The 20,440-nt window shown below is 36.8% G+C and overlaps 1 protein-coding gene across 4 annotated transcripts in view; it reads left to right on the plus strand.

The window, feature by feature from the left end:
- Positions 1–20,440, plus strand: part of UQCC1 (ubiquinol-cytochrome c reductase complex assembly factor 1) — a 141,979-nt gene that overhangs the window by 105,463 nt on the left and 16,076 nt on the right. For all 4 annotated transcript variants that reach the window (XR_012473713.1, XM_074212076.1, XM_074212077.1 and 1 more), the window contains one exon: positions 14,694–14,771. Coding sequence is in view for 3 of the 4 variants with exons in the window: in XM_074212076.1 (XP_074068177.1) it covers positions 14,694–14,771 (78 nt within the window). In the remaining variant the exon portion in view is untranslated. The remainder of the gene's footprint in view (positions 1–14,693; positions 14,772–20,440) is intronic.

A 20,440-nucleotide genomic window follows, 5' to 3' on the forward strand; every position in this document is an offset into this window, starting at 1 on the left:
AATTGTACATGATGACCAAGAAGATTTATGCCAGGAATGCAGAGATGGTTGAATGTCTGTAAAGAAAACTGTTAACATAATTTGATTATATCATTTGCAAAAGTGACAAAAATCATATGCCTACCTCAATGGATGCAAAGAAATCTTTTGATAAAATACAACAGGACAGCTAGGTGGTGTAGTGGATATACCACCAGCCCTAGAGTCAGGAGAACCTGATTTCAAATTGAGACTCAAATATTTGATACTTACTAGGTATGTAACTTTAGGCAAAGACCTTTGCCTTGCAAAAACCAAAAAATAAATAAATAAAGACAAAATACAACACAATCCAGCAAAAGACATTCAAAAATATAAGTATATATGGATTTTTCCTTAAAACGATGAGTGAAATCTACTTAAAACAATCTAGAAAAATTTTTTGTAATGGGATAAGCTAGAAACCTTCCCATTAATATCAGTATTAAACAAGGATGCCCATTATCATCAATATTATTCAGTATTGTATTAGAAACGCTAGCAATAACAATAAGAGAAGAAAAAGAAATGGAGTTAGAATGGGCAATGAGATAATAAAACCATCTCTTTTTGCAGATGATATGATGACATACTTGGAAAATCATGGAGTCAACCTAAAAAGTTATTTAAAACAGTAATTTTATCAAAGTAACAGGTTTTAAAAATAAATTCACATAAAATCATTAGCATTCCTATATATTACCAGTTGGTCAAAGGATATGAACAGACAGTTTTTCAATGAAAGAATTCAAAGCTTTATGTCATATAAAATGCTTTAAATCATTGATTAGAGAAATGCATATTAAAACAACTTTAAGGTATCATCTCACACCTATCAGATTGACTTAAATGATAAAAAGGGAAAATGACAAAAGTTGCAGGGGATATGAAAAAAATGGTATACCAATACACTTGTGGTACAATTGTGTATTGATCCAATCATTTTGAAGAACAATCTGAATTTTTGACCTAAGAGCTATTAAACTGTGTTATTACCCTTTGATCCAGCAACCACCTTTAGGTCTATGTTTTCCAAGTTGATCAGGGAAAAAATAGAAATTATATGTTCTAAAATATTTTTAGCAGCTCTCATTTTGGGGGCAAAGAGCTAGAAATTGAGGGGATACCCATCAATTAGGGAATGACTGAACAAGTTGTGGCACAGGATTGTGATGGAATACTACTGTGTTGTAAGAAATGTTGAGATAGTTGATTTTAGTAAAACTTGGAACGACTCATGTGACATAATGAGATGTGAAATTAGTAGAATCAAGAGAATGTTTTTATTTTTATTTTTTCCAATTACATTTAAAGACAGTTTTCAGCATTCATCTTTTTGTAAGATTTTGAGTTCCATATTTTTCTCCCTCCTTTCCCTCCCCACTCCCCTTGACAATGAGTAATCTGATATAGGCTATACATGTAAATCATATTAAATATATTTCCATATTAGTCATGTTGTAAAAGAAGATTGACAACAAAAAAGAAAAACCATGAGAGAAAAAAATAACCAATTTTCAAAAGTGAAAATAGTATGCTTTGATTTTCATTCAGAATTCATAACTCTCTCTGGATGTGGATGGTACTTTCCAGCAAGATTCTTTTAGAATTGTCTTCGATCATTCTACTGCTTAGAAGAACTAAGTGTTTATCATAATTGATTATCACACAGCATTGCTATTTATGTGTACAATGTTCTGGTTCTGCTTACTTCACTCAGCATCATTTCATGTATGTCTTTGCAGGTTTTTCTGAAAACCACCTAATCATGATATCCATGAGAATGTTGTGTGCAGTAAAAGCAATATTGTTGTGAATAGAAGTTATTTTGAGTATTATAAATTCTCAAATCAATTTCAAGGGACCTATGAAGGAAAATGCTATTCACCTCCAGAGAAAGAACTGATAAATAAAAGTGGGCATAGTATGATTTTACATATAAACATACTCAATGTTTGTGTGTGTGTGAGAACCCATTGCAAACATGTTCAGTTAATCAAAACATTTTTTCACATTGGTCATCTCTAAAAAAAATTTTTTTGGTCTTATTTTGTCTTCTGTTTTTCACCTCTCATCAGAAGGTGTATAAAATCCTTCCTCATTAGTTCTCTGGAATCTTGGTTGGTCATTAAATATAATAATAATAATAATTATAATTATAACTGAATAAGAGTTCAGCACAGTAGTATTCTATCACAAATGTATGCCTAACTTGTTCATCCCTTCCCAAATTTTGAGCACCATCTCAGATTTCTATTCTTTAACACCTCAAAAAGAGCAATAAATATTTTTGCAAATCCTTAAGAATTTGTTTTGCTTAGGATCAATCTTTTCCGTAACTTACCCTCCCTATAATTCCTCCTTCCCACCTATTTCTGTAGATCTTCATGAAGGTAGAAATTCAAAACTGATACATGTGTCATCTCCCATTATTAAAATGTGAGCAGTTTACCCCTATTTAATCTTTTGTCATTGTTCATTTATTTTTGCCTTTTTATTTTTCTCTTAACTCCTGTGTTTGAGCATCAGAGATTCAATAGTTCTCTGTTCTTTTCATCAGGACTGTTTGGAAGTTTGATTAAAAATCCATTTTTTCCTCTAGGATTTTGCTCTTTTTTTGCTTGTTAAGTTGTTTTCAGCTATAAGCCCCCTATCCTTTGCATTCTGGAATATCATATTCCAAACTTTCTGTTCCTCTATAGTGTTGGCTGCTAAATTTTTTTGGCTGCTATTTGTGATCTTGACTGTGGTTTGGGGTTTTTTTTTTTTTTTTTTTGCTTGTAGTATTTTTCTTTGACTTAGAAACTCAGGATTTTGGCTCTGGCTGTAATTTTCCTAAGAATTTTTATTTGGGGGGTTTCTTTCAAGGGGTGACCAGTGGATCCAAGAGATCTGAATAAGTTCTTTATAAGAGTTCTTGAAATGTGATATGTTATTTTTGTGGTAATTCAGTGATTATTAATTTTCCTCTTCTATTTTTCCGAATTAGTCATTTTTGCTGTGTCATTTGTTTTCTTCTATATTTTTAAAAATTCTGGTTGTTTGACTTTGTTTTATTATTTCCTTTTTGTTTTATAGAATTCAGATTTTCTATTATTCCTTTCTAGTTTTTAAGGAGTTTGTTGCTTGGGTGAGGATTTGTACCTCTTGTGCCAATTTGTTAATTCTCTTTCCTGCTCTTTTTTTCTGTAGCCCTCCTTTCTTTCCCAATTTTTTCCTCACGTGCTCTCATTTTACTTGTAAAACATTTTTTTCCTTTTTTTTAGGTTTTTGCAAGGGTTAAGTGGCTTGGCCAAGGCCACACAGCCAGGTAATTATTAAGTGTCTGAGACTGGATTTGAACCCAGGTACTCCTGACTCCAAGGCCAGTGCTTTATCCACTATGCCACCTAGCCGCCCCTTGTAAAAACATTTTAAACTTTTTAAAAAGCTCTTTCTTCATCTCTTCCAGGAATTCTGGATAAGTTTCTGCCCAGGTTGTATTTTTCTCTGAGACTTTTCTTGTAGATGTTTTTGAATCATTCTCTTCTGACTTTGTGCCTTGAGTGATCCTACAACTTTATATGGTGGGATTTTTCATTTGTTTGAATGCTCATTCTTCCTGCAAACTTCCTGACCTTGGACTTGAAGTCAAACCCTAGGCTCTTTGAACTTCTGGAGAGAAGGTCTGGGCTAGTCTATTGTACTTTTCTTAGGATATTGACTGTTGTGTTGGTCTAAAGTCAGGGATAGCTCAGGTTTGGGTCCTGTAAGCTTTTGTTCTCAGAGCGGTCTGTTCTAGGACAAAGTCTGCTTACTACTCTCCTATTCTGGGCTCTTCAAATTTCTGACCCGGATTTTTCCCCGAGTAAGAATATACTGCAGGGGCAGCTAGGTGGTGCAGTGGGTAGAGCACTGGCCCTGGAGTCAGGAGTACCTGAGTTCAAATCCCACCTCAGATACTTAATAATTACTTAGTTGTGTGGCCTTGGGCAAGCCATTGCCTTGCAAAAAAACCTAAAAAAATAAAATAAAATAATAGAATCGGCCATTGTCATTTGGCTAGGAAATTCTTCTGACTATAGGCTTCCTTTTGGTTTTTGATTCCAGCTTGGTTATTCTTTTGTAGACTTTGGACTTAGACTATAAGCTGAAACAAATGGCCCTGGGCAGGTCACTTAACCCTATTTGCCTCAGTTTCCTTATCTGTAAAATGATCTAGAGAAGAAAATGACAACTGCATCCTAGTATATTTGCCAAGAAAACCTCATATGGAGTCCTAAAGAATTGGACACAATTGAAAAAACTACTGAATAATAAAGAAGCTAGAACTAAGGCCCTGCTTTGATGCTAGAATTAGAGTCACACCTCTAGGGCCTACTTGTCCCTCTTTCCATAGGCTGCTTCTGCTCCTTTCTTCAGAATGCCTCCTTTGAGTACATATCCCCTCCTTCACCCATCCTGGATCAGTGACCTGTATCTGAGTCCAACAAAACTTCCAGACGGCACCAATTCCTGTAGTTGTGCCCTTGTATGAATCTGGGACCTCCTTTTGCGAGAATCCACAGCTTCTCCCTGAATAGTGGAGTTCTCCTCCCTGAATAGTGGGGTTTTCCTCCCTTGGCACATTTCTGGTCAGACCAGTAAGACCTCGGTTTTTTCCCTTATGCTGACCTTGGCTATAAATATGACTCATTAATATTTTTTCTTTGATTTCCCCATTATTATTTGTTGCGTTTTCTAGATATATTTTGAGGAGTTAGGTAGAGTGGAGAGGAACTCATTGCACTTCTCTGTTGCCCTACTATCTTGGCTTTACCCTCTTTTGATTCAAACATGAACATTAAAATATGTGAAGAGTAAAGAAGAGAATTTATTTGAAACTATGAATTTGTTATATTGTTTTTTAGCTGTTTTATTGGTGCTTTTCTTCCGTTTTTATCATAGCTTACAAATTCCCCACCCCCTCTCACTTTAAGATGCCTTCTCTTGTAACAAATATGATCAAATCAAACAAATTAATATGTTGGCTATGTTTGAAAATGTTTGTTTCATTCTGCACTTCTAGGCCATTACTTTTTTTCCAAGAGATGAATGGCATACTTCATCTTTTTGAAGTCCTGATTGGTTGTTGTGATTATCAGAGTTCTATACTCTTTCAGAATTATTCATCTTTACATTGTGATAATTTTGTAAATTGCTCTTCTGGTTCACATTTTATTCTGTATCACCTAATTCATATCTTCCCAAGTATCTTTGAATCCAGCATATTCATTATTTCTTGTAGTTCAGTAAAATTTCACTTATTTTATATGCCATTATATGTGTAGCCTTTTTGCAATTGGTGGATAGCCACTTTGTTTCTAGTTCTTTGCTATAGCAAAAAGAACTGCTATATTTTTGTACATACAGGCCTCTTTTTTCCCCCTGTCTTTTATCTCTTTAAATATATGATTTATTTGCTGGTTAAAAAACAGATTTTCTGCATTTTAAAAAATTGCTTTTTTAGAATGACTAGACCAAATCATAGCTTCACCAACAGTATTTAGTTTTAGTATTTCTGTCTTCCCAGAACTCCTCCAACAATTGTTATTTTCAATCTTTGTCATCTTTTCACATCTGCTGGGTGTAAGGTAGAACCTCCAAGTTGTTTTTAATTTGTATTTCTCCAGAAAATGATTGGGAGCATTTTTTCATATAGTTGTTGATAGCTTGAATTTTTTTTTCCCCATTTGAAAACATTTTTATGGGTTCTTTCATTTCTTCTTCAGATTATTAATAGAGATACTAAATAGAATGTTGTTTTTTTGTCCTGTGAGAACAGTACTCAGCATTTGGGTCTAAGAGGTCAAGGACCTTTTCTTACTCATTTTCTATTTTAATAGCACCTGGCACTGTGCCTTCATAGGCATTCAGTGATTGTTTATTGACTCATTGCCAGGATGATATAAAAAAACATTAATTATGATGCTCTCAATTTAGCCTTCAAACTAGATATTAGTCTGGCTAGCCACAACATGGCTCACATCATACTTCCTAGTTAGACAGTAAAAAATATATAATATGTGATGGCATCTAAAATCTTCTGGAAATCTAAATAGAAGAAGATAATATGTTTCTCTCTTACCTTACTGTGTGACCTCTCTCTATCACAGAAATGGTTCAGGGTTGGTTTAGCACAGTTTAATCTTCACAGTCTTGAGGATTCTTGTGTTATACCTTCAGAGTTTTCAGATGTTTGTTCAAATATGTTATTGTCAAACTTAAGGAAACTGTAATTTCTGAGTTAATCCCGGCTTCTTTTCTCAAAACTGTCAGAAACTTTTCTGCTTCAGGTTTATTAGAAATAATGGTTGGATGCTCAGCAGGGAAATTTGTCATTTTCTTGATGCCTGGAGGGTGCGTGTGTGCACATTGCTTTGCACCTTGCGTATTAAATTTAGGTTGACCTTTCCCTTTTCCACTCCCAAACTTTTGCTTCAGAAGGCTTCTTCCAAATAACAATTGTGGGAACATGTTAAAATAATTAATTATACAAATTTTATTAATATACAACTTTTGAGGAACATTTATGTTGAGTAAAAAAATTTATTGATTAATTTATGTATGTTGCTAAAGATAAAAACCTAAAAATATTGTACGTTTTTTCATTTTTCCTTCATGACAAGTGAAAGTTTGTGCAGTTGAATGTTGGCATTTTTATTTTCATGGGGGAAAAAGTGAAGAATAAATCATTTTGATTTTCTTCCCTTTTGATGAGGGAAGCAAAACTTTCTTGTCTTGTCTAAAAGAAAAATGATTTGTATTTCCTTTTGAGGGAGTTTTTAAAGAAATATACTTCTTTTTGGTTAATATTTAGTAATGGGATAATATATCCAATCATTGATTGGCAAATTATTTTTCATGAGGTTAGTGTTGAACAAAAATCACAACAGGAATTGATATTCCTATTCACAGGTGAAGATCGTTGAAAGTGATATGACATCTTTTTGATATGTTTTGTATACTTCTGGATACAAAAATATGCTTCCCATCTTAAGGGCCCTATAGAAAGAGGGACAAGAATTGTTTTATGGTCTCTGATGGTAGAACAATGACCAAAAGTATCAGAAGTATGATTTTAGCTGATGGTAAAAAGAATACCAAATTAAAGCTGTCTAGCACTGGAAAGAGGTTACCTCGTGAAGTTATTTGTGGTGGATATTGTGGAGAATATTCACCTTCAGGAAGGAGATTGATCTTAGAGATGTCAGAAGTTCTTTCCTTAGTTCTACAGTCCTAGAATTCTCAAAGATTCATGTTTGTTGGTGTTAGATCATCGGGTGATTCAGAAATAATGTCCCATCTGTATCAGCTTTGTCAAATGTCCAGTTCATTCTAGCAGTTTATTATAGTAAAGGTTCCATCATTCAACCTCAGTTGCTTTTTTTTTTTTTGGAAAAGTTGAATATAACTTTGCAAACTGATTTCCCTCCTTTTCATTACCTCCCAACCTAACCCCTACCCCCCCCCCAAAAAAAATCCCAAAAGCAAAAGCCTAATGAAAAAGAATTGCCCTGAGCTGTGAGTTGAAAGGCCTGGAGAGTTAGGGGCCATGGCCCTGCTACTGACTTGTGCTGTGATCTTGGGCAAATCACTTGACCTCTTTGAGCCTTTGTTTCTTCATCTATAAAAATGAGATTGAACTAAATGACTTCAAAGACTCTTGTTACCTTTAAATCTTTGATCCTGTGCAGGCTTTCCCTTCTTCTCTGCCCCACTATTTTATCATCATTCACATGATGGGGTTGCCCTATTATAGTTGCTAAATTACCTTTCAGCCCTAAGATTGTATGTCTTTTTTATGATTCCTACCCTAAAGGAGCTTAAGCTATAATAGAGAGACATCATATATAGAGAATGGAGTTCAATGAATAGAGCAAATGACTTGACATTTGACAGCCACAGAGTAGGAGCAGGTCTGTTTGAAAGTGACACTTCAACTATATGGTGCTCTGTCATTAAAAGCACAGCATTTAGAGATTCCAGGGTGTGTCTTGTTGCTTATGTCACCTTCTGACATTCTTTAGCTTATCTCATCTTCAAAGCATCCCTGAGTAGATGATATAGACAGTAGTAGTAGCTCCATTTTACTTAATTCCCTAGGTAGCATAATGGCTAGATGCCTTAGAGTCAGGATGAACAGAATTCAAGACCTATGTTGAACACATGCCAACTGTAGGATACAAGGCCAATCACTAAACCTGCATTAGTGAAAAGTTTTCATAATATAAATTCCCAGCAGAGGTAAAGGTCCAGGTCTGGGACATCCTACACCCCAAATGTGGTCTTATTGTGAGAACTTCCTCCACCAGTGGAAATTAGAACCTGTTTTGATCTTCTCATCCTGTGTGATTCTTATGACTTCCTATAAATCTTCCATTAAAGAACCAAACTAGAGGATTTCCTCTGGTTCTGTTAATATTATATGGGATCTTGTGGGATTATAAGGGATGGGTGTTCATCCTTATCACTCTATTCTTATGTCCTTCACTCTTGTTATGTGACTGATCCACATATATTTTCTGGTAATGTCCATTTTTGATTTGTCTCCTAAGCTATGTTTCATGTGCATACCATTATTTCCTTCAAGTCTTTCTCACTGCCTTTTGAGTCATCTGTAGTTTTGAGATTCTTCTGAGATTTCATGATTTATAGCCATATTGCATCACAGATAACCCATTTTAAGTTCCTTGATATACTTTTTGATTTACATTTGTAAGTTGTCCTATTAGATCCCCATTGTAACTCCAGTAATGTTAGATTCAATAGATATTATCCCTGTTTTTAGAGAGAAGGCAACTGAGGCTTAGAAAAGGAAAAATTCCTGCTTTAATCTCACAAGAATTAGTATTTGCAAAGCTGAGACTCAAATGCATGTATTTGTAACACTAAGTCCAATGTAAGAGCATCTTACTGCCTTACAGGCTAGTGTTCATCCTTCAGACATCCTGGACACATTCTATTAAAAATTTGTCAGCTTGAGGTGCTTTACTGCCTTGTTCTTTTAACCTGTTGGTTATCTTCTTCATTAATCCCCTGATCAGTAAACCCAGTATGGCTGTTTTTTCTTTTTAATATAGTAAGTGGCCCCCCCTGGGATGTAAACTCCAGGACCTGTCCCTGGGCTGCTAATGTTTGTTTTCTTTGCCCCTTGAGCCTGCCTCTGCTATAACATTTGCCGTCTGTGTTAAGTAATCCTTAAGGTACCACTTTTATTATGTCATAAAAAGTGCATGGCAAATATATTATAACTCATGGACTTTGTTTAGAAATGAACGGATAATTTATTGAGTGTGTTACATGAGCCTTGCCCCCTTCCCCAGTGCAACAGAGTCTTGGGGCTCACTTAGGAGTGTCTGCTGAGAGCGCCCCCAACCCGTGACACGCGGGGGATAGAGGCATGAGGTTGGCTAGAAATTACATCATAGTTTATGTACTCAATAAAAATTTAATTAAGTCATTACAGGAATTGCAGTCATCATTTAACCCTCTGATTTCTTCTGTCGAGTTTATTATTAAACATTCAGTAATTCCAGTCACCAAATCTTGATGGCCTGTAAAATATCTGCATGGATTTTAATAGCTGAATAAATGGGAAAATATGAGTAACTGACAGAAAAGGAACCTTTCCTTGTGGTTTTGCTCTATGGACTTTTATAAAAAAGCAAAGCATTGTGAAAAGGGATAGCAGCTGAGGGGGAAAGCAGCCTGACGCTGTCTGGTGGGGAGTGTTTGTCTGCTATGTGCATTTGTATGTTTTCAGGGCTGTACTCTATGTATAACACAGAGAAAGAAGCATGTAGTTGTCTACAGGAGGAGAGAATGAGAGCTCTTCCAGCAACAACAGAGAAATGGGGAGCTTACCCACCAAGAGAGAAAGACACAGACATAACTAGGCTGGCTTGGCAGATGAGTCTCAGCATTCTGCATCTTCGGGCTGGCTGGAAGGGCCTGGGTTATTTCAGCAAACAGCCCTTAGAAAGTCACTATCTGCCTCACGTGTTGGCTGCAGATCATATGTCTGTAGTGATCAAACTGTCTGCCACTCCCTTCTCACAAGGTTCCATTTCATGATCTAATCCAACCTGGCTGATACTTTAGGAAAACCAGTTCCCAGGTGCAGCTGGAAGTGAAGGGAGAGGCTCTGTGAGTACAGAATGGCCAGTTAGCCAACTAATCATGAGGGAAATACCATAACAAAAGTGGGGTAGGGCATAAAGAAGGAAATTGAATATATATTATGAGATCAGTCTGACCTATTAGAATTTTCTTATTAATACCTGATTTTAGCTGATGAACAACTCTTATTGTTACTTGGCCTGTCACCCAGAAAACTCTGAGTTTCTCTGTGATTGGTATGTTTTTTGTTTCCTAAGTAAATATCACCATTACTATAAATGTCGTGAGTACCTATTAAATGTAGAACCCTGCTTCAGTGTTGTTATCAGGAAAGAAGAGGGTGGAGAGGAATGAAAGATACGGTTTCTACTTTCAGGTTGCTAACAGTTTAGTAGATGAAATGATCCATATAGGAGACAACTATAACAATAGATAGAAGCACTCTGAAAGCCTACAGAATACCCTTGGAGAAACAGAGTTGATATGTGTTGATAGGAGATAGAAAGGAATAGATAAGAAAATAATTTTAAAGACAGAAATGACTAATTTGGTGACTGATTACTACGTGCAGTGAATGAGAATGAGTAGTCAGGAATTACACAAAAATCAAAAACCTGAGTGTCTGGAAGGATGTATCCAGAGTAACAAAGTTCAGAAGAAGAATGGGTTTTGTGGAAAAAACATCATTTGGACCTTTTGGGTTTCAGGTGCTTGTCGAAAATCCAGTTTGGTGCTGTGCTCCTTCTACAAAACCACTTGAAACTTTTTAGTAGAAAGTCTTTATGAAATCCTTTTTGGCTTGTCTAGTAACTTCAACCTAGAAGATAGACACATAATCTGTCATTGAACCTGTTAAATCCAGTGGTAAAATTGAATAGTCACTCCCAAAATATTCATAGCAGCTCTTTTCATGGTGAAAAAGAATTGGAACTTGAGGGAATGCTCATCAGTTAGGGAATGGCTAAACAAATTGTGGTATAATGAATGTGATAGAACACTATTGTTCTAGAAGAAATCATGCGAATTGGACTTCAGAAAACCTTGGTAATTTCAACTTAAATGAACTGATGCTGAGTGAAATGAGCAGAACCAGAACACTATACACACTAACAATACTATTGGGTGATGATCAACTCTGATGGACTTGTAAATTTCAACAATACAAAAATCAAAGACAGTTCTAAAAGACCTTTTTTTTTTAGGTTTTTGTAAGGCAAATGGGGTTAAGTGGCTTGCCCAAGGCCACACAACTAGGTAATTATTAAGTGTCAGAGACCAGATTTGAACCCAGGTACTCCTGACTCCAGGGCTGGTGTTTTATCCACTAGGCCACCTAGCCACCCCTCTAAAAGACTTTTGATGTAAAATATCATCCATATCCAGAGAGGTAACTGTGGAGTTAAATGTAGATCAAAGTTTACTATCTTCAATTTTTAAGTTGTCTTATTTATTATGTCAGGATTTTTTTTTCTTCCATTTGAATTTGATTCTTCTTTCATAGTATGACTAATATGGATCTATGTTTAGCTTAATTACACTTGCAGAACCTATATTAGATTTCTCTCTGTTAGGGAGAGGGGGGAGGGAAAGGAGAGGGAGAAAATTGTAAAACTCAAAACCTGGCAAAAAAAAAATGATTGGTGAAAACTACCATTGCATGTTTTTGGAAAAGCAAATAAATAAAAATATTTTTAAAAAAATAGAAATGAATGGTCAAAGCCAACCAGAAATTATGTTCTGCTTTTGAGAACTTGTGATCACCTCCCTTTTATGAGGAGACTTAGAAAAGTCTAGGGCTGAATTTATGGATATGGTAGTGATCTGCATACAGAATCCAGGACAGAACTTTGGGATACACCTATAGTTATTAGGCATGACATGGATGATAAATTATCAGTAGAGCAATGAGTTAGGCAGAGAAACAGGAGAGAGAAGGATCATAAAACCCAGAAAGGAATGCAGGTCAGTACTGCAAAGAAATTGATAAGGATAAGGATTGAGAAGAGACCATTAGATTTAGCGATTGGGGATTATGGGTAATTTGGAGGGAGAGAATAATTTTAATTCTGTGATTGAGCCAGATTGAGGAGATTATGAAGAAAGTGAGAAGAAAGGATGTGAAGACACCATGAATTTTTCAAGGAGTTTTGCTGAAAAAGGGAAGAATTAAGAGGTTTTAGTAAGAATCTTTTAAAGATGGGAGAAATGTAGGCATGTTTGTAGGTAACAGAGAAAGAATTAGTAGATACTAAAAGGTTGAATTTAGAAGTGGATTATGATTTGGTTTTGTTTTGTTTTAGGTTTTTGCAAGGCAAACGGGGTTAAGTGGCTTGCCCAAGGCCACACAGCTAGGTAATTATTAAGTGTCCGAGACCGGATTTGAACCCAGGTACTCCTGACTCCAGGGCCGGCGCTTTATCCACCTACGCCACCTAGCCACCCCAGTGAGTTATGTTTTAAATAGGACAGGAGGGAATGAGATCAAAGATATATGTAGAGGGGCTGGCTTTAGAAAAAAGAGACTGATCTTCATGAGAAACAAATAAAGATTGAAATATAAGGGGTTGTAAGATTAGTAGAATTTGTGAGAAAAGGAAGAATGGAAGTTATGTCCTATTAATCCCAACAAGTCATTTTTGTTTGTTATTTTCAGGAAGTATACTTTGATTATGGTTGCTGTTTGTTTGTCTACTACGTTCATACAAATTTTATTTAAAAATAATAATAAATTTGATATCACTAGGGGCAGTATCATGCACATAGTAAACCTTTAGGAAATTTTTTTTGCTTTTGTTTGGGTTTAAGTGGCACTGTGGGTGGTGCTGTAAAGAAATCTGATCCAAGTCTTCCCCTTTAAGAGTTTACAGACAATTTAGAAACAAGTTACATGAGGGGCGGCTAGGTGGCGCAGTGGATAAAGCACCGGCCCTGGAGTCAGGAGTACCTGGGTTCAAATCCGGTCTCGGACACTTAATAATTACCTAGCTGTGTGGCCCTGGGCAAGCCACTTAACCCCGTTTGCCTTGCAAAAATATAAAAAAAAAAATTCCAAACTTCACGGTAACTTCACAAGTTACTTGAAGTAATAGGGCTAAGCAGTGTCTGATTTGTTGCTCAGGTGACCAGCCATTCTTTGGTGCTTTGAGAAACTTTCTATGGGCTTAGGACTTAAAGGAAGTCTTGCAGAATGTGGACTTGGATTTGATTCTTGAAGGTTAGATGGGGGGGGGGTTATTCCTATTAAAGGGAACAACACAAGTAAAATCTTGGGACAAAGATGATATATTTGGGGGGAGAGTGAGGCAACCTTTTCTTGTATTCCCTGTGTATAGCCTTTCTCTGTGTTTATAGTTGAAAGTGTTCTTGGTGCTTTAAGGAGCCTTATATTCTTTTTTTTTTTTTTGCAAGGCAAACGGGGTTAAGTGGCTTGCCCAGGGCCACACAGCTAGGTAATTATTAAGTGTCTGAGACCGGATTTGAACCCAGGCACTCCTGACTCCAGGGCAGGTGCTTTATCCACTACACGCCCCAGGAGCCTTATATTCTGATTTGATTTCTTCAGATTCCCAACTTCATGAGTACTTTAAAATTTATTGGCATGGGGGTGGCTAGGTGGCAGTGGATAAAGCACCGGCCTTGGAGTCAGGAGTACCTGGGTTCAAATCCGGTCTCAGACACTTAATAATTACCTAGCTGTATGGCCTTGAGCAAGCCACTTAACCCCGTTTGCCTTGCAAAAAACTAAAATAAATAAATGAATGAATGAATGAATGAATAATAAAATAATAAAATAAAAATTCATTGGCATGACTATTTCTTTGGGTTTTTTGTTTGTTTTGGGGGTTAAGTGAATTGTGGTCATGCAAGTAGTTCTTGAAGCTGGATTTGAACTCAGATCCTCTTGATTCCAAGGCAGGTACTTTATCTACTGAACTACCTAGCTGCCCAGGATGGATATTCCTTGTGAAAGCATCATGCAGTGAAAATAGTTCAAATCTCGCCTCTGCCACTTAGTACCACTTAATACAGGGCAAGTTGCTTAATTCTGTTGACACTTATTTTTAATCATCAGGATTATTGGACCAGACAATTCCTAAGATTCCTTCTAGTCCTTTGATCCTTCATAAACTGTCCAGAAGATTTTTTATGTATTACCAGTCTTTATGTATTGCTCTTCTACTTACAAGTAGCTCTCAAAAGCTAACTGAACTGGTACTTGGAAGATCATCACCTACTCCATCATTGGACCTCTGGTACTGAATGATGGGAATCAGAGAATAGTTCTACTGGAATCACTTAGAAGAATCCAAACACCAGGAAAAGATCTTTAGGAGAGGCAGAAGCTAAGGAGGCAGCTAAACTAGATTGAATGTAACACAGTGAAGAAGCTAAAAATTGATTGGTTGAAAGTTTGATTTTTACTCAGGGAACTTCCACAGTACCACTTAGGACCATTATGGCTAAGAGAAGAGCATACTATTTGGAGATTTTTTTTCTGTTATTTATACATCTATTTTTGCATTTTGTCTTTACAGGTAAATTCCTATATCCTGAAGAAGAACATGCTAATCATGACAAATAGTTTCTATGCAGGAATCTTGGGATATGATGAGGTAAGAACATTAGCCAGACCATGAACATCTGATACTGATCTATCCCTAAAGTTAACCTTTCCTGTCAGTGGCCATCATTGGATGCTAATTCTCAACTTGCATTTTGAGGGGTTCCTTTAGACCTAGCCCTGAGCTTGGTGCTAGGGATTTAGAGCCATAGTGCTTATCTTTAGGGAGCTTCCATTCTGATATGAGAAGATAGGATTTGTAGTGTAAAATGGTATCCTTAATAAAAATGAATCTAGTCTCAACTAAAGGATCCTCACTGGAACTTGGCAATTCTGCTTATCATTCAACTGAAATTGCTCCCTCCAAAATTACCAGTGATCTTTTAAATGCCAATTCTAGTGGGGGGGGGGGCTCTTAATTCTCATCTTCCTTGTCTTCCCTGTAGCCTTTGATATTATCAATCACTCTCTTCTTTCTGGGTTTTCATAGCACTGTTCTCTTCTGTTCTTTCTACCTGTCTGGGGACTCCTTAACCTCTTTTACCAATTCCAAGATCATGCCCACAAGACTTTTGTCTTCACTTATTCTATTGCTATTTACTTGGTGATCTCATCAGATTCCATTGATTCAGTTAATAATCCTATGTGATGATTCTTAAATCCAGCTCTTTAGCTCTCTACTCATCTCTCAAGTTACCTATTGAAATGAATGTTCTGTAAACATGTTGAACCCAATTTATCCAAATCTGAATTCATTATCTTTTCTCCCAGAATCCTCCCTATTTCTGTCAAGGGCACCAACATCCTCCCAGTTATCCAGGCTAATAACCTAGTTATCCTTTAGTTCTCATGCTTAATCTTCATATCTAGTCTATACCAAGCCCTGTAGATTTTACCTTCACCACAGTTCTTGTATGTGTCCCCTGGCTTCACAAAGCTGTTACCCTGTTGCCACTTATCACCTCATGCTGGTCCTGGACTATTGTATTAGCCTTCTGGTTGATTTTCCAACCTCATGTGAAAAGCCCATCTCTACATAGCTGACCATGTCATCCCTCCTCACTAAACTTCGGTGCTTTTTTTTAATCTCCAGGATCAACTATATAAGATCCTCTGACATTTAAAATCTTTTTTACAGACTAGCTCTTACCTAGCTTTCTAGTTGTCTTATACTAGATAACTTCCACATGTTCTGTTCCCCTAATCCTGAATATCTTCTCTTTTTTGAACATGCTGTCTTTCCTGCTTTAAGGTCTTTTCACTGGCAGTTTTACTTGTCTGAAATGTCTTCTCATCTCTGCCTCCTGAATTTTCGGCTTTCCTTTATGACTCAGCATTTCCCAGTTGTCGAATACCCTCCCCACCTCCATCTTTATGCCTTCCCTCGTAAGATTATCTCCAGTTTATCCTTTATATAGCTTACATGCTCTTAGTTGTTTGTATGTTGTCTCCCCTGGTACCATGTGAGTTCCTTGAGGGTAGGGATTGTTTTTGCTTTTCTTTGTATCCTTGTTGTTTAGCACAGTGCTCAATATTTTGTAAATCCTTAATAATGCTTGTTGACTTGAATTGATCCTCCCTAATTGATTCTCACTCATTTTTCCTTAGTGACTATTCCAAACTTTCTTTTCTCTTTTTTAAATCTCCTATACTACCCCTGCTTACCCTCATAGCTGAGGACCTTGCCAGGCTTCTCTTCTGAGAAAATAAAGAAGGGTTTGTCCTGAACTTCCTCTTCTCTCCTCTATATTTCACACCACCTTGATCTCACCAGTCTTTGAAGGTTGGTCCTTCTCCTTGCCAAGTCCAACTCCTCTACATATACCCCTGATCCTGTGCCCTCCTGTTTTCTTTAGTAATTTTCACTGACAGTATCATCCCCTCTCTCTTTTATCTTCAGTCTGTCTACTGGTTCTTTCCTACTGACTACAGTCTCTTCTGTATCCCTCATCCTTATGAAGTCATCTCAGAACCTGTCATCTCATGTTTTCATCCCATAGCTCTCCTTTTTCCAACAGACTTTTAGAAAATGCTGTCTACATTCTTTGACTATATTTCCTTTCCTCTTACGTCTTCTTCTTTGAGTAATGGCTTCTACTAATTTGAACGGCTCTCTCAGTAGTTAACTCTGATTTCTAAATTTCAGATCTGATGCCCTTTTAAAAATTCTTACCTTTTTCAATCTTCAGTGTTTGTCACTGGATTTTTATAAAAGAAAGATTTTATTTATTTTGATTTTTACAATATTTCCCTTAATCCTGCTTCACTCCCCACAAAAGGCAGTCTGTTAGTCTTTACATTGCTTCCATGATATACATTTATCTAAGTTGCATGTGATGAGAAAGAAATAATATCCTTAAGGAAGAAAAATAAAGTATAAGAGATAGCAAAATTTCATAATAAGATAGTGTTTTTTTTTTAAATTAAAGGTAATAGTCTTTGTTCTTTGTTCAAATGTCACAGTTCTAAGGGGCGGCTAGGTGGCGCAGTGGATAGAGTACTGGCCTTGGAGTCAGGAATACCTGGGTTCAAATCCAGTCTCAGACACTTAATAATTACCTAGCTGTGTGGCCTTGGGCAAGCCACTTAACCCCATTTGCCTTGCAAAAATATAAAAAAAAAATTTCCAAACTTCACGGTTCTTTCTCTGTATACACATGGTATTCTCCATCACAGATACCCCAAAATTGTGCCTGATAGTTGCACTGATGGAATGAGCAAGTCCATTAAGATTGATCATCACCCCCATGTTGCTATTGGAGTGTACAGTTTTCTTCTGGTTCTGCTCATCTCACTCAGCATCAGTTCATGCAAATCCTTCCAGGCTTCCCTGAATTCCAATCCCTCCCAGTTTCTAATAGAACAGTAGTGTTCCATCACATACATATACCACAATTTGCTAAGCCATTCCCCAATTGAAGGGCATTCACTTAATTTCCAATTCTTTGCCACTACAAACAGGGCTGCTATGAATGTTTTTGTACAAGCGTACAAGTTTTTGTACACTGTTTTTACCCTTTTTCATCATCTCTTTAGGGTATAGACCCCAGTAGTGGTATTGCTGGATCAAAGGGTATGCACATTTTTGTTGCCCTTTGAGTGTAATTCCAAATTGCTCTCCAGAAAGGTTGGATGAGTTTAACAGCTCCACCAGCAATGTATTTATTAGTTGACACTGGATTTTTATAATTGTCTTATCTAACAGTCTTCTTAGCTTTCTGACTGCTCCTTTTCAGTTTGCCGGTTTAGCATCCATATTAACCGTCTCTCCCCAATTTTGAATCCACCCTCAGACTCTGTCTTGGGTACTGTCTTCTTCTCTTACCATAGTCTTTCTCTTAGTGACCTCCTCAGCTTCCAGTTATCTCTGTGCTGATGACTGTTTTACTTACATATCTAGCCCTAGTCTCCAGCTCCAGTCACACAATTCTAATTACTTACTAGTCATTTCAGACTCATCGTCCCACAGACATTGAAAACTCAACAGGCCCAAAAGCTTAACTTACCATATCCTGCCCCCCCCAAAAAAAAACCCCAACACTTCTCTTACAATACTGCCCCATTTATATTGAGGAAACTTGTTTTTTCATTTTTCTAGGATTGAAACTTTAGTCATCCTTAGCTCCACATTCTTTCACTCAGCATATCTAAGTCAGCTACCAAATCTTATTTCTACCTCCATACCATCTCTCACATCTGTTCTCCCCACAACCCTAGTTTAGGCCTTATCTCTCACCTAGACTATTGATGTACCCTCCCAATTGTTCTTCCTCTTTCAAGCTTCTTCACCTTCTAATTTATCCTCCGAATGGCTACAACCAGTTTCCTGAAGTAGATCTATCATGTCATTCCTTAATTCATTAAACTTCATTGGCTCACTGTTACCTCTAGTTTAAAAAGCAAACTCCTCTGCTTGACATTTAAAACCTTTCATTATCTGACCTCTTACTACCTTTCCAACCTTGTTACATATTACTACAGTCCAGCCAAATTAGCTTTCAGACTATTCCTCATGTATGACACACTATTTCCTATTTTAGTGCCTCTACCCTGTTTACCCTGTCCCTGGAATTCATTTCCTCCATACTTTAATTTCTTAAAATCCCTTGTTTCCTTCAAAATTCAGTTTCACCTTTGAAATGAAACTTTTGCCTCTCCCAAGATTATCATGTATACAAACATATATATATATGCACAGTGTGGTTTTCTCTCACTAGAGTATAAACTCTTTAAGGGCAGGGACTGTTTTATTTTTGTCTTTGTATTCATAGTCTAGTGCCTGACCCGTAGTAAGCTTCTAATAAATGCTTGTTGATTGATTGTGCCTGGTGAGTGACCCAGTGGAGACGTGCCCACGAATTAGGGCCATCCAGGAAAACTTTTTGAAACAGGTGGAACTTAAGCTGGTCCTAGAAATATGGGTAAAACTTGAACAGATAGGAGATGGTTAAATCCCATTGTCTAATATCCCGATTCTTCAGTCTTCTATCTAAACAATTGGTTAAATTGTTTATTCTGGTTAAAGGATATTCATTGCCATATACTGGCTAGTCTTTTTCTTTTTCTTTTCTTTTTAAAATTTATTTATTTATTTTGAATTTTACAATTTTTCCCCTTAATCTCGTTTCCCTCCCCACATCCCCCTCAGAAGGCAATCTGTTAGTCTTTACATTGTTTCCATGCCATACATTGATCTAAGTTGAATGTGATGAGAGAGAAATCATTGGATAGTTTTTTCAAAGAATTATAATAGGGGCGGCTAGGTGGCGTAGTGGATAAAGCACCGGCCCTGGAGTCAGGAGGACCTGGGTTCAAATCTGGTCTCAGACACTTAATAATTACCTAGTTGTGTGGCCTTGGGCAAGCCACTTAACCCCATTTGCCTTGCAAAAACCTAAAAAAAAGAATTATAATAAAATAAAATCATTTGGGGGTAGAAAGTAGAAAGGGTAGTAAATAAAGAGATGTGATCTACTTTGGGAGATAGAATTTCTTTACCAGGTCATTTCCCACACCAATAAAATTGCAGGAGTCTGAAACATGAAGCATCATTTTCTGTCTTTAATAATTCCAAAGGCACTTCCAAAGGTCCAAAGGATCTTCAGTATCCTGAGGCCCAGCACTTAGCATAGTGTCTGGCACACAGTAGTCAATTAATAAGTATTGATTTATTGAGTGATTGTGGCCATCACAGTCACATGACTTCATTTTCCAGAATTGCCTTTTCTCCTTAGCTTCTAGATGAGTGGGAGTTTGCCAGTGACCTTCAGTGAACTATGGTGATGACTCTGGGAGAGAAAGTCACTTCACAAGTGGGAGACATCAAGTTTATTAAGCTTGGGGGCTCATGGCCCAAGGACTGAGCCCAAATGAAATCTCATACACTCAAGTTTCCAAGATATTTTGTTAAGCCTTCCAGTAGTGGACTTACATGGTGCTTTTTATATCTCCCAAGATACTTTTTTCCAATAGATTTCTGTTTATCCTCATTGCAGCAACCTGAGTAGGAGTTAGACTACACATGCATTATCCTCATTTTACAGTCTAATCAAATAGCATTTAAGTATCTGACTTAATGGTGACTGTTTTGTAAACATTATTGTTAAGGGAGAATGGAATAGCAGAAGATGAGGAAGGCATGATTCCCCCTTTTTAACTATAGGAACAATCAGAAGTAGTTCAGGCCAGAATTTGTTCAAGGGAAAAACATTGATTAGAGAG

This window comes from Macrotis lagotis, chromosome 1 (genome assembly GCF_037893015.1).
Source record: "Macrotis lagotis isolate mMagLag1 chromosome 1, bilby.v1.9.chrom.fasta, whole genome shotgun sequence".
NCBI lineage: Eukaryota > Metazoa > Chordata > Mammalia > Peramelemorphia > Peramelidae > Macrotis > Macrotis lagotis.